This window comes from Neophocaena asiaeorientalis, unplaced genomic scaffold (assembly GCF_003031525.2).
Source record: "Neophocaena asiaeorientalis asiaeorientalis breed wild unplaced genomic scaffold, Neophocaena_asiaeorientalis_V1.1 scaffold114, whole genome shotgun sequence".
Taxonomy (NCBI): domain Eukaryota; kingdom Metazoa; phylum Chordata; class Mammalia; order Artiodactyla; family Phocoenidae; genus Neophocaena; species Neophocaena asiaeorientalis.
In genome coordinates, this window is record NW_020173116.1 from 10,445,728 (window position 1) to 10,458,590 (window position 12,863).

The 12,863-nt window shown below is 44.2% G+C and overlaps 1 protein-coding gene across 1 annotated transcript in view; it reads right to left on the reverse strand.

Moving 5' to 3' along the window:
- The window catches only part of LONRF2 (LON peptidase N-terminal domain and ring finger 2), a 45,366-nt gene extending 35,833 nt beyond the window's left edge, over positions 1-9,533 (reverse strand). Inside the window, exons 1-2 of the mRNA XM_024743971.1 lie at positions 9,522-9,533; positions 72-269 (exon numbers count right to left, since the gene is read on the reverse strand). Of these exons, the coding sequence (XP_024599739.1) occupies positions 72-269; positions 9,522-9,533 (210 nt within the window). The remainder of the gene's footprint in view (positions 1-71; positions 270-9,521) is intronic.
- Between the last annotated feature and the right edge of the window lie 3,330 nt (positions 9,534-12,863).

Sequence of the window (12,863 nt, forward strand, 5' to 3'; positions counted from 1 at the left end):
CTGGCTTAGGCAGCCGGGCCGCAGGCGGGAAGGCGGCGACCCCTCCACGTTCGTTCGGCGTCTCCGCAAACCCTCTCCCTCCTCGCCCCGGGCGGCCCCGCGCGCGCGTCTGCGTTCGCGCCCGTCTCCACGCGCCCTCGTCCCGCGCGTTCTCTGCCCGCCCCGCGCAGCTCATCGGCCGTCCGCTGCAGCCCCCGCGCCTGGAGCAGGTGTCTTCGGCCCGCCGTGCCCCCTTCTCCCCGCACCGAGTGCCAGCCTAGCTCCAAGGCCTGGCCAAGCCCACCTGCGGTTGTGGTTAAAAAGAGAACCGATAAATAAGTACCAGGGATGTAAGGTGCAGCATGATGACTATAGCTAACACTGCTGAACCATATATGGGAAAGTTGTTGAGAGAGCAAATCCCAAGAGTTCTCATCCAAGGAGAAAATCTGTTTTTTCTTTTTTTCCTTTCTTTCTTGCATCTATATGAAAAGATGGAAGGTAGCTGAACCTATTGTAAACATTTCAACAATATATGTAAATCAAACCATCATGCTGTATGCCTTAAACCTATATAATGATGTATGTCAATTATTTTTTAATATAACTGGAGAAAGAGAAAGAGACAGAACTGAGGGACCGTTACCCAGCACACCACTGTAACCCTAGCTTTGACTTAGGAAATTGTGTTAAATGACCAGGAAGCCTGAAGTGGGTGCTGATCGGATCTCATGAGTAAGCTTCTCTTAACGGAACTCTAGATGTTATAGACATTTTAGAGCTCTAATTTAGACAGAACTCTAACACAGCATGTGAGGAAATACCAGACTAAGTACTGGAAAGGATTTGAGACATGGAAAATTGTATTATGTCCTTGATAGGAAAGTAGAGATAGAATTTCTAAAACTGTCTCCTACAGTGCAGTACTACAGAGAGAAGTTGCTGGAAGGAGGGAATTAAAAACTACACATAACCTGCTCTTCTCTCCCTAGTGCTCTGCCATCTGTTTCATGCTATGTATTTGAATGCGATAAAATGCATTATAGTATTCCAAAATCCGTACTGTTCATTATTTCAAGTCGAAATGTCTTCATTCTAAATTTGTGAAGTTTTTCTACATCTAAAATTGGCTAAAGAAAATATAAGATACTCCCATCAAATCTGGCTTGGAAGAAGGGAAATGCCTCATTAAGTGAGGTGAGAAAATTTTAGATGAGTCCGTAAAACAGAAACGGAGACAACTTTGGCCAGCCTCCTAGTCCCATGATAAAGAAACATGCAGAGCAAATCCCCCTGCCACCCCCTCCATCTGCCACCTCCCACCTTTCCATGAATGAGTTTTCTCCTCAGCTTTCTATTTTGACTGATAACGGTTGTAGTCAAACTAGGTTTTGATCTGTTCCTCATTACTGAATGGGTCCAAACTCTCTTTTACATCACTCCTTAGGTTTTCATCTACCCTCTTTATGTAGTAATTCACTTGGATTTGAAGGTTGCTTATCCAACAAATTCACCACCAACAACCGGGAAGCTGCCGGGGGTTGGAGGGCAGCTTTTGAGTAGTTAAAATTGTTGCAACAGACTCTACACTAAGGACTATGAAACCTTATGATCTCGGATCTTATTTGTTCTTATAGACAAATTTCTAGCAAAAGAACAGAAAGAAGACGCTGTTCAGAGGTATGCCTCCTGAGAGTAAGAAGTGTGTAAAGTAAAAATATCAATATATTGTGAGATTTATAACATGCAGAAATAAAGTACGTGACAGAAATAGCACAAAGGCCAGTATAGGAAAAACAGAGGGCTACAAAGTTCTAATACTGCATGTGAGATGGTGTAGTCACTTGAAGGAATATTGTAGTGAGCTAAAGATACATACTCCAAACCCTAAAGCAGCCACCTAGATAACACAATATTTATAGTTGAACGTCCAACAAATGAGATAAATGAAATTATTCTACAAAAATAAAGTCTATTAACCCAAAAGAATGAAGAAAAAGAGGAGAAGGGGGAATAAAAACAGAGAAGATGAATAGAAAACAAAGAGCAAGATGGTAGACTGAAACTCAACCATATCCATCAATGTTAATTAAACATTAATGGTCTAACCACTATAATTAAAAGGCAACATTGTCAAATTGTATGTAAAAGGAAGGTCCAAATATATGCTGCTTCCAAAACAAAGATACATATAAGTAAAAGGTAAAAGTTAAATAAGAAGATACAAATAAGTTAAAGGTAAAAGGATACAAAAAGTTGTTTCATCTTAACCCTTATCAAAATAAGGGGATAGTGACTACACTGATACCTGACCAAGGAGATTTCATAGCCAAGAATATCACTAGGAGAAAAGATGGCCATTTCATAGTGATAAAGGGGTCAATTGGTCAAGAGGACATAACAATCCTAAACAAGCATGCCTAATAATGGAGCTTCAAAATGTACGGGGTGGGCTTTCCTGGTGGCGCAGTGGTTAGGATTCTGCCTGCCAATGCAGGGGACATGGGTTCAATCCACATGTGGATCCAGGAAGATCCCACATGCCGCAGAGCAACTAAGTCCATGCACAACAACTACTGAGTCTGTGCTCTAGAACCCATGAGCCACAACTACTGAGCCCATATGCCACAACTACTAAAGCTTGTGCGTTCGAAGGGCCCACGTGCTGCGACTACTGAGCCTGTGTGCTGCAACTACTAAAGCCTGCGCTCCACAACAAGCACTTCAGAGTGGTTATTTTTTGAGAGTAATGATGATGAGAATAATGATAATGCTGTATTCAGTGAATGCGTCCTTCTGTTTCTGACAGGCGCACTGAGTAATAGGATTTTGGAAGGTCTCATGGTATTTATCAACCTCAAAGTGAAAAATAAAACCAAAATATTCTACTTCCGTTATTAAATTCTAGAGCTTTATTATTTACTAAAGCATCTAAGATCTTTTTGCTCTTAAGTACATTTTTAGCCTGTAATCACCTCCTGGACACTAAGATTTGAGGACACATCAGTAGGTTTTGTAGCATAACATCCCATCTTGGTACCTTGTACTGGGTGGGCCAAAAGGTTCGGTTTTTTTCTGTAAGATGGCTCTAGACGCCTTAGCTGTCTTTAACTTCATTCAAAACAATTTTGTTAGATTGAATGTGCCAGCTGTCACATCAGCATGCATTTAAAAAAGACATCAAAATTGGTGAATTTTTGTGTAGCCATTTTAATATTGAAGATGGAAGAAAAAAGGCAACATTCTCGGCATATTACGCTTTATTATTTCAAGAAAGGTAAAAACGCAACTGAAAGGCACAAAAAGACTTGTGCAGTGTATGGAGAAGGTGCTGTGACTGATCGAACGTGTCAGAAGTGGTTTGCAGAATTCGTGCTGGGGATTTCTCACTGGACAATGCTCCATGGTGGGGTAGAACAGTTGAAGTGGATAGCAATCAAATCAAAACAGTAATTGAAAACGATCAACGTTATACCACGCAGGAGATAGCCGACATACTCAAAATGTCCAAATCAAGCACTGAAAATCATTTGCACCAGCTTGTTGTGTGAGTCGCTTCGATGTTTGGGTTCCACATAAGTGAAAAAAAACCTTCCTGACCATATTTCTGCAGCAATTCTCTACTGAAATGTAATGAAAACGTTCTGTTTTTAAAACAAATTGTGACGGGCGATGAAAAGTGGATACTGTACAATAATGTGGAATGGAAGAGATCATGGGGCAAGCGAAATGAACCACCAGCAACCACACCAAAGGCCGGTCTTCATCCAAAGAAGGTGATGTTGTGTATATGGTGGGGTTGGAAGGGACTCCTTTATTATGAGCTCCTTCTGGAAAACCAAACGATTAATTCCAACAAGTACTTCTCCCAATTAGACCAACTGAAAGCGGCACTCGATGAAAAGGGTCCAGAATTAGTCAACAGAAAACGCATAATCTTCCATCAGGATAACGCAAGACCGCATGTTTCTTTGATGACCAGGCAAAAACTGTTACAGCTTGGCTGGGAAGTTCTGATTCATCCGCCATATCCACCAGACATTACACCTTTGGATTTCCATCTTTACAAAATTCTCTTAGTTGAAAAAATTTCAATTCCCTGGAAGACTGTAAAAGGCACCTGGCACAGTTCTTTGCTCAAAAAGATGAAAAGTTTTGGGAAGATGGAATCATAGAGTTGCCTGAAAAATGGCAGAAGGTAGTGGAACAAAAGGGGGAAGACGTTGTTCAATAAAGTTCTTGATGAAAAATGTGTTTTTTATTTTTACTTAAAAAACCGAAGGCACTTTTTGGCCCACCCAATATTATTATTCCTACAGGAAAAAACTAGGGAACACACAAGGATGAAGTAATTAATCATACGCCAGGACGGGGAAGGAACCAAAATGAAATGTTTGGGATTTGGAAACCCCCATACTCACTGATAAACTCTGATGCCAGCCCTTGATGGGCACTGAGGAAGCTTGTTCCTTATTTTCACGATTATACTCACACTACACTTATATTGAGAAAACATGGTAATGCTCAAATGAGTAGGACTCTCTAAGCATTATAAATGATGGATGAGGAATCCCTATAGGACTTCCTATAGGTAAAGTGAAACTGTAGGACACATCACTGATCCCTGTGCCTATATACTGGGCTTTGTCAGACAGTTTTTAAAAATCAGGCACAGACTCCTCAGGATTCATGGGGATAAAGATAAACTATGGGAAACATTCCAGCCGTCTGTGACATAGATGCACAGTGAGCAGGCGATGGCGTGCATTTCTGTAGAAAATGACCATCAGTCAGTCTACCAGCTTGGAACTTGTTGCCAAAAGCGGAAACAAGCCATCATCAGTGTTAATGGAGGTGCTGGCTGGCAAGTAATGAGGCTATCGATCAGACAAAAGCTCTGTGGCCCTTTCTCCCCTTGGAACTCCCTGAACCGGGCATGTGCAGCATTACAGTGGAAATTTCCCTCAACAAACCCTTTCCACCAGGTCCTGGTAAATCTTCACCAAGTAGTCCTCAAATATATAACTTAGTTTCATAGATCATCTAGCTGTTGATTTCCACTGTCCAGGATCATCTGGTGAAAAGACAAGCGAGTAGGCTAAAAAGAAACTGGACATAAAACAACACCACCCATTCTGCATTATCCACATTCATAGCTCTTCTGGGGCCACTACCCATTTCTTAGGCTCCGCCACTAGACACCTTCCTGCTCTTCACGTGTGGCTGGAAAGGACTGTACCCACCAAGGCCTCCCCAGGTGACTGCGTTCACATGCGGATTCCCACCTCCATTTTCAATGACATTTTCCATCAATACGGGGAAGGCAGAATCAACAGGATGTTGTGGCTTCCTTGCATAGGACAATTATCTCGGGAGATAAGGGTTGAAGGCTGTCACTGAAGCGTGTACACGATAAAAAAAAAATCAATGTATAGAGCACAAAGCTCTCAAGGAAGGAGAATGCCAGTGAGTCACATAGAAATAAAGCATACATTTTGTATCTGTCTGCCAAGAATGGAAGCTGTAGGCTTACTGAAATCAACCTAAGTGACACAGAGATATAGATAAATGGACTGTGTATTGTTACAAAGAAACAACAAAATGGAATCACTTGTGCTAAGCCCCACATCAGCAAACCAAACTTAATACCTAACCTAATTACAGTTACAACCTCCCCCAGGAATATAGTCTTAACCCAGCGGTCCTCAACCTTTTGGGCACCAGGGACCGGTTTCATGGAAGACAGTTTTTTCACGGACCGGGACTGTTACATTGTAGCATAAAATGAAATAAGTATACAGCTCACCGTGATGCTGACAGGAGGCGGGGCTCAGGCGGTAACGCGAGCGATGGGGAGCGGCTGTAGATACAGATCAAGCTTCGCTCGCTCAACCGCTCACCGCAGCTCACCTCTTGCTGTGCGGCCCGGTTCCTAACAGGCCATGGACTGGTACCGTTCCGTGGCCCAGGGGTTGGGGACCCCGTCTTAACCGGTCAGTATGGAAATTTCTTGTCAGCACCACTGAGGCAATCTACCACACAGGTCCCTTCCATCCCCTATAGGTAGCTTACCTAAGCCTGAAGCAATCTGCTCTTTTCCTCCTTTTGCTTATAAAAGCCTTCCATTTTGTACAGCTCCTCAGAACTCCTCTCTACTTGCCAGATGGGATGCTGCCCAGTTCATGAATCGTTTAATAAAGCCAATTAGACCTTTAAATTTTACTCGGTTAAATTTTTGTTTGTTAACAGTGTGTACAGGTAGACACACAAGCGCATACAGAGAAAACTGTCACACCCAAAGCTTTTTCTGCATATCTTGATTTTACTATATTTTCTGAATATTAAGCAGGAAAACCTTTCGGTAGAATAATTAACTTACCTGCAAGTTTGAGCAGTTGTGGAATAGAAAACTTGCTAATGAACGCTATTCACCTGGGTTTTGTTGATGCTGGACAGGAATAGAGAAGATTTCTTTTTCTGAAACTCCCACCAACGTCCCAAGGAGTGTTTTCAGGCTGACAGCTGCTGGTGAGGACAGCCCTTGGCAAACACAACAGCCGCCCTGGGCCCACAGCGGGTCCCCATTCCCCTCAGAACAAGGCATACAGAGTTGGCTGGATTCGCTCCAACTATCACTGAGGCAAGTTCCAGCAAGAGTAAAATTGGGTGACATCATACAAAGACCTAAGCAAGGGGTTCCAGTCTTTTACTAAGAATTATCTCCTGTAAGGGAAGCTGTCCGTTTGTTTTTAGAGCTTATGATTTAATAAAATAGACGACATTTCCATTTCCCTGGCTCAGAGATTTTTGACAATCTCTCCGTAGACTTAGTTTGATTTCCTATCCTCTACCTGCTCTTCAGCAGAGAAAATCTGACCATGTACATCCTGGGCCTAATTTCAGAAGAGTACTGTTTTGTAACCATCTTCATTGCAGCTTCTAAGACCGCCTTAGTGAGCTTCCCTGTGTACACAAAGGGAACCTGGGTTTAGCGGGCACTAGGAGACAGCGCCCCCTGGAGGAAACTGGTGAACAAAGCTGGCAGAGAAACTGCTACAACCGGACGGCTTGTAAGTCAGCAGTGGCCCAAGGACCTCCTTAACTTGTGCACCTTTGATGTTCCCAGCTGTAAACTGGGTATTCTCACTTCTGCTATCCTGTCCATCTGCTTATGCTTGGAAGTTCAGGTCAGAGGTCGTCCACACTTCCCTCCTCAGAAAGCACTTTCGATTTATCCAAAATTTTATGTGTTTTCATATCTGGCTATTTTTAAGATCAGTGAGAGATACCATCAACGGGAAAGCCAAAATTGTGAAACTTCAGAGAGTAAATTAAAACGAATCATGAGGTTTCACGCAGACACGCTGGGGGAGAAGGGAACAGGTTGTTAGTTCTCTCTTTCCAGAAAAAAACCCTGATGTCCTGGGGTTTCCCAGCCCTCCTGGCCTGGGCAGGGTAACCACACCTTTTTATGGGGTGGGCCCTGGCTCAGAAGACTACAGCGTTTGGTCATAATTACCTAATATCTAACCAACTGAAGACTAGAGAATATACAGCTGCTATTTTTATTACCATCCTCCTAGTTTCCAAATAATTTTGCAGTGTAATCTGTTTATGGCCAACTCTTTACTTATATTCTCTATGTAACATGGAGGTTGGTTCTAGTTTTTTTGCCTTTTGGAAACTTCCCTAAAGTCGTAACATTGGTTTTTTTCCTTTTCGTTAAAAAATATCTGTGGCCCAGAAATTCTATGCTGAGGTATCTACCTAAGACAACCAAAGGGTTCAAACCTATTTCTTGTATCAAGGGTGAAGGAGGAAGGTAAAAGGAATACTCTTCCCCAGCACCTGGATCTTCAGGGCTTTCTGTGAAGGCCTCGAGCGATGGTTTTCAAGCAGTATCCTCACCAGCCACAAAGCACCACTTCAATGTGAGGCAGCTGGAGCTCATCACCAGGAACAAGGGTGGGAACAGGGGGCCCTACTTCCTTTCTTCTTCCTGTTTGTGCCCAGCTCCTCCTGTTAAGCTCAGAGGTGTACCTATCTCTCCTCCTTAAACCTCTGGACCTACAGGAGCTCATCTGGGCCTCCGGACCCTAAGGTGGAGCAGCCGATCTGCCTGGCTCAAGATGAGATTCTCATATTCTTATTTCCAAAGCACTGTCGCCTGATCCTAATTGAACTGTCAAATGTTCACAGATCGGTTTTGCTATCATGTACAGAAGGCTCTGAAGTATATCTTACACTCAAGTTATTTTTAGAGATGAAAGAAAGGGCAAATTGTTATTGTTCTTTTCCTAAGGAAAAAGGTGACAAATAGCCAAGAAGAACATGCACGGAGAAACTGGCAGCTTTCTTGTGAGTGCAGACGTTCCTTCTTTAGCATCCCTGTCCTCCAGTTATGGGACGGGGAGGGTGGGAAGGAGAAAAGGCGCTCATGAGTCTTTAGGATGGGGTGGCGTGGAAGCAGCTTAGTTCATGACTGACTCCCAGTGAATGCTGGCAGCTGGGGAGAAGGGAGGTCCAATGCTGCTGCAGCGGTGCCAGGCGTGCAACAGGTGGGTGGCCAAGGGGGTCAGCGAGCGTTCCTGTAGAAAAACGCCATGCTCAGAACGACTGTGCTAAGTCAAGGCAGCATTCACTAAGTATCTGTTCAGGCTCAGGAGCTATGGGAATAAATGGAAACAGTCCCTGCCCTTGAGGGTCACTCGGTCGTGGGTGGGAGAAGGGGAGTGAGTGGTAGGGGGTGAAGGAGAGCAGGAGATATGAGGAGATCGATCCATTTAAAACATTCTTTCCTGTAACAGGTAACTGACCTGAGGCTTCCTTGCAGGGGGAGCAGGAGTTAGGTTTATTTACTCCACTACCCTGTTGGCAATCACAGCAAGCCCTCAAGGGCTTTTCAGGAGAACGAGGGCCTAGTTTGTCCCCCCTGACATAAACGTCGGAGGTGTGGGGAGGCTCCGCTTTCCCTAGAAACCGTACTTGCCTCTGTAATTCATCGACGGCATGTGCTGTGGGAAGAGGACAAGTGGATTGAAGTTAAAGCATGAGAGTCTGCTTGGTTCAGATACTCGCTAGTTGTATAATCTTTATACTCAAAGTGGGTTTACTGTACACAACATGTAGCTGGGTCTTTGTTTTTTTATCCACTCTGGCAATCCCTGTCTTTTAATTAGTGTGTTTTGACCATTAACATTTATAGTCATTACTTATACAGTTGGATAAATGTGTTTGTAGCTTTTCTATTCATTGTGCTTGTTCTTTTTTTCCTCTGGTTTTAAACATTTTCATGTGATTCCGATTTCTCTCTTCTCTATCAATTACATTTTCTTTTTATATTGTGTAGCAGTTGCCCTCAAGTTTACAATATACATGTATAACTCATCTGAGTCCACCTCCAACTAACACTATACAGCTTCATATGTAGTGCCCAGTCTACTGGGAAGCCATCAGAGGCGTTACACTGTTACACTTCTGTGGATTTCTAGCATTTCCTTTTGACTTTTCTCAGTTTCCATCTCTCTGCTTACAATACCTACCTGTTCTTTCATGACGTCTACTTTTTCCGTTAGAGCCCTCCATATATTAATTATTTTAAATCCCCTGCCTGAGAATTCCAACATTTGTGTCGTATCTGAGTCTGGTTCTGATGCTCTTCATATTGTTGTGGGTTTTTTAAAAAAATTATCTTTTAGCATGCCTTGCAATTTTTTGGTTAAAATCCAGACATAATGTACATCAGGTAATAGGAACCGAGGTAGAAGGCCTTTCATGTTAGGATGTACGGTAACCTGTGAGCAGCTGGGCTGTGTGTAATGTTTGCTGCAGCCATAGGTGGCTGGAGGCTCCAGCTTCCTCCAGGGTCCTTGCTGCTACCTCCTCTATCGTCCTTGGGCTTCCCTAGGAACTACTCCTTAAACAGAGTCTGTGCCTTGAAGCTCTCCCAGCTGTAACTCACAGTCATTGTATTTGATTTCTGGTGCTGTGGAGGCAAGGCGTGGGGAGGGGGTGGCATTCTACAATTGTAGCCTTAAATCTCAGTCTTTTAGTGGGCCTGTGTCTCCAGGCTGTCACCTTTACAGGTGTTTCTTAGCTGTTTTTTTTTTTTTTTTTTTACCCCTGAGGTGAGACAGGAAGGCTTGAGGGGGCTGGAATTGGGTAAATGCCCATCTCCCATGTGGGATAAGGCTCTGGTGAAGTCTTTCACTCTAGCTAGTAGCCCTTTGTGATAGAGGGTGCTCTGGGCATAGTTCAAAATGGTTACCTTTCTCCTCTATCTGCAGAGCCAGGAGGAGACTCTTCTTTCTTGACTCTTCATCATAAGAATGCCTGGTAGCTCACACTCAACCTCCAGCAGTTTGTCAGGATTACCACGTAAGTGATCCTACCGGTCCACGGCTCTGGTGGTTTCTGCTACAGGTGAGTTGATCTCAGCTGAGAATCTCTGTATCCACCCGTCTCATGATTCTCTGACGAGTATTAAGGAAAGGTGTTGATTTTCAGTTTTCTCAGCGTTTTTCTTGTTGTAACAATAGGAACGACAACTTCCAAGCCCTTTTTACACACTGGGCCTGAAACCGGAAGTCTAGCTGTACAACCTTGAGCAAGTCAACTCCTCTGAAGCTATTTCTCCCTTTATGATATAGTGATGATAAATCTTTTAGGCCTACTTCACGTCGTTATTTACATTAAAATGCTTTGTAAATGGTAAAGCACTCTACTTCCATACAGATTATTATGGATTGGTCAACATTCACCACGAATGTGGGAGTTGTCACCAGGAAATGTCTGTCAAGGCAGGAATTAAATTTCCCAGCTCCCGTGAAATTGCTGTGTGCCAGAAGGACGCAGTGAAAGACGTGTGTCCCAATGCCACAACTGGCTCATAATAATGCCCCAGTGGTCCTCCCTCCTCCTACCCTTCTCCTGCAAGCAGAGGACCATGTGACCTTTGGGTATAATGGAGCCACAAGATGGAAAATTCCCTGCCTACGAGGAACAGACCACTGGATTGTTATGTGTGCAAGACATAATCATTTTATTGTCTTTAATCACTGAAACCTTGGTTTTTGTTTGTCAGGGCAGCTGACGTTACCCTATCTAACAAAGAAACCGTTATCCTGATATTGGAGCTGCAGTTACAAAAACCCAAAATTTGTGGTTTTCAAATTTCATATTCACTGGTTAGGAGCTGTGTGGCTACAAAACAGATAATTGTGGGCCGGAAAGGTTGAGACTCCTGATGCTGCAGTGCAGTATTGAGTGAAACTTACCTGCGACAATAGGAGTGATAAAGAGAAAACAGAAAGACTGTGGGGAAAATGGAGGGAAAGAGGCAAAGTGCAAGCATGTATTGACCGTTCCTCTCTACTTTCTGAGGGAGGGAGGGAGGGAGGGAGGGGAGAGGGAGAGAGAGGGAGAGAGAGAGAGAGAGAGAGAGAGAGAGAGAGAGAGAGAGAGAGAGAGAGAGAGGGAGAGAGAGAGAGGATTGGCTAGTGGAAATTGGCAAGCACAAAGAAAAGTCCAGAATTTTGGGTCCTTGCAGTGTTACAACAATTGAGAGTTTACAGATTACAGACAACAGGAAATAAGACTGAAAAAGGCCTGTTAAGACTTACCAGGTCAACTCAGTTTTGAGGACAATACAGATGATGGATGTGATGTTGCTGTCCAAGTCTTGTTTTAGACAGCTTCAAGATGACTGCTAATAAACTGACAGGGAGATTGGCTTGAGGGCAAGGAAACAAACATGTAACTCCCCAGTCCTTCCTGTGTACCCGCCACCCCCAGGCCTGGGCGGCCCTGTTCAGCACTTGGCGGCCTCTACTGCGCTGCAAGCTCGCAGCTCTGCTCAGCTCTGAACCCCATAACCCTGATGGATGCAGCGCCTGGCGTGTCCAAGGGGCTTGGAAGAGGTACTGTGAAATAACACATTTTATGCCAAGACAAGAAAAACTTGAATGTAAAAAAATCTTCTCTGCCCTTTGGCCTCTTCTCTACCGTCTACCGTGCATTGTGTCTCTGCATTAGGCATTGACCAAACCTCCCAATCGGCAGAAACACCTGCTCAGCCATAAACAGCGACATTCCCCTAGAACCAACAAGACAGCTCCTTAAAAGATAACGTTCTTTCTTAATCTTGCAAAGGGTCACAAGGACCCACCACTTTGCACCTGAAGATCTGGATTGTGTAAACTGTCAACAGTCCATCATTTAACGTATAACCCTCTGTCTCCCAAAATTTATGTTAACTGTGCTCTGACTTCTAATGGGCAGAATAGCTCTCGGAGTTTTCTGAGAGGCTGTTCCCGGGTTATAATCCTCAATTTGTCTCAAATAAAATTTTCCATTTCCTTCTTAGATCGACGGATTTAATCTTTCATCAGCAGTACCTAGAACAATTTACATTTCGTCAAAGAGGTGGCAAGGCTCTTTGTCCAAAGTTCGGCTGCATCTCGATCGTTTTCCCCTTCTCGTCCCGCTTTCTGCTGTTCCCTGCTTCTGCAGGTTCCAGTTAAATGGGCTAAGCTGGGGTTGAGTGGGGAAGTGGGGGTGGGGTGTGGTGAGGGGTAGAGGGTGAGCGGTCGGGAAACCAACATCCCCCAGTAACCCTCTGGGACCGTGTCCCCGGTCGGCGGCTCTTTCTCCCGGGACCCCCCCCCGCCCCCCCCCCCCAAACAGAGCCACCTGGGCCCCGGCACGTGGGGATCTGCCATCTCTCCATGCACTCAGCCTCTAGGGAAACCAAATCTCGCCTTGGCTCTGCGCACTTCACCGTTGACAGTTTCCAACATAAGACCCATGAGACTAAAACGTGTGAGAAGAAATCCAGTAAGAGAAAAGCGATCTAAGACACAAGCCTATTAAGTCAACCTAATATT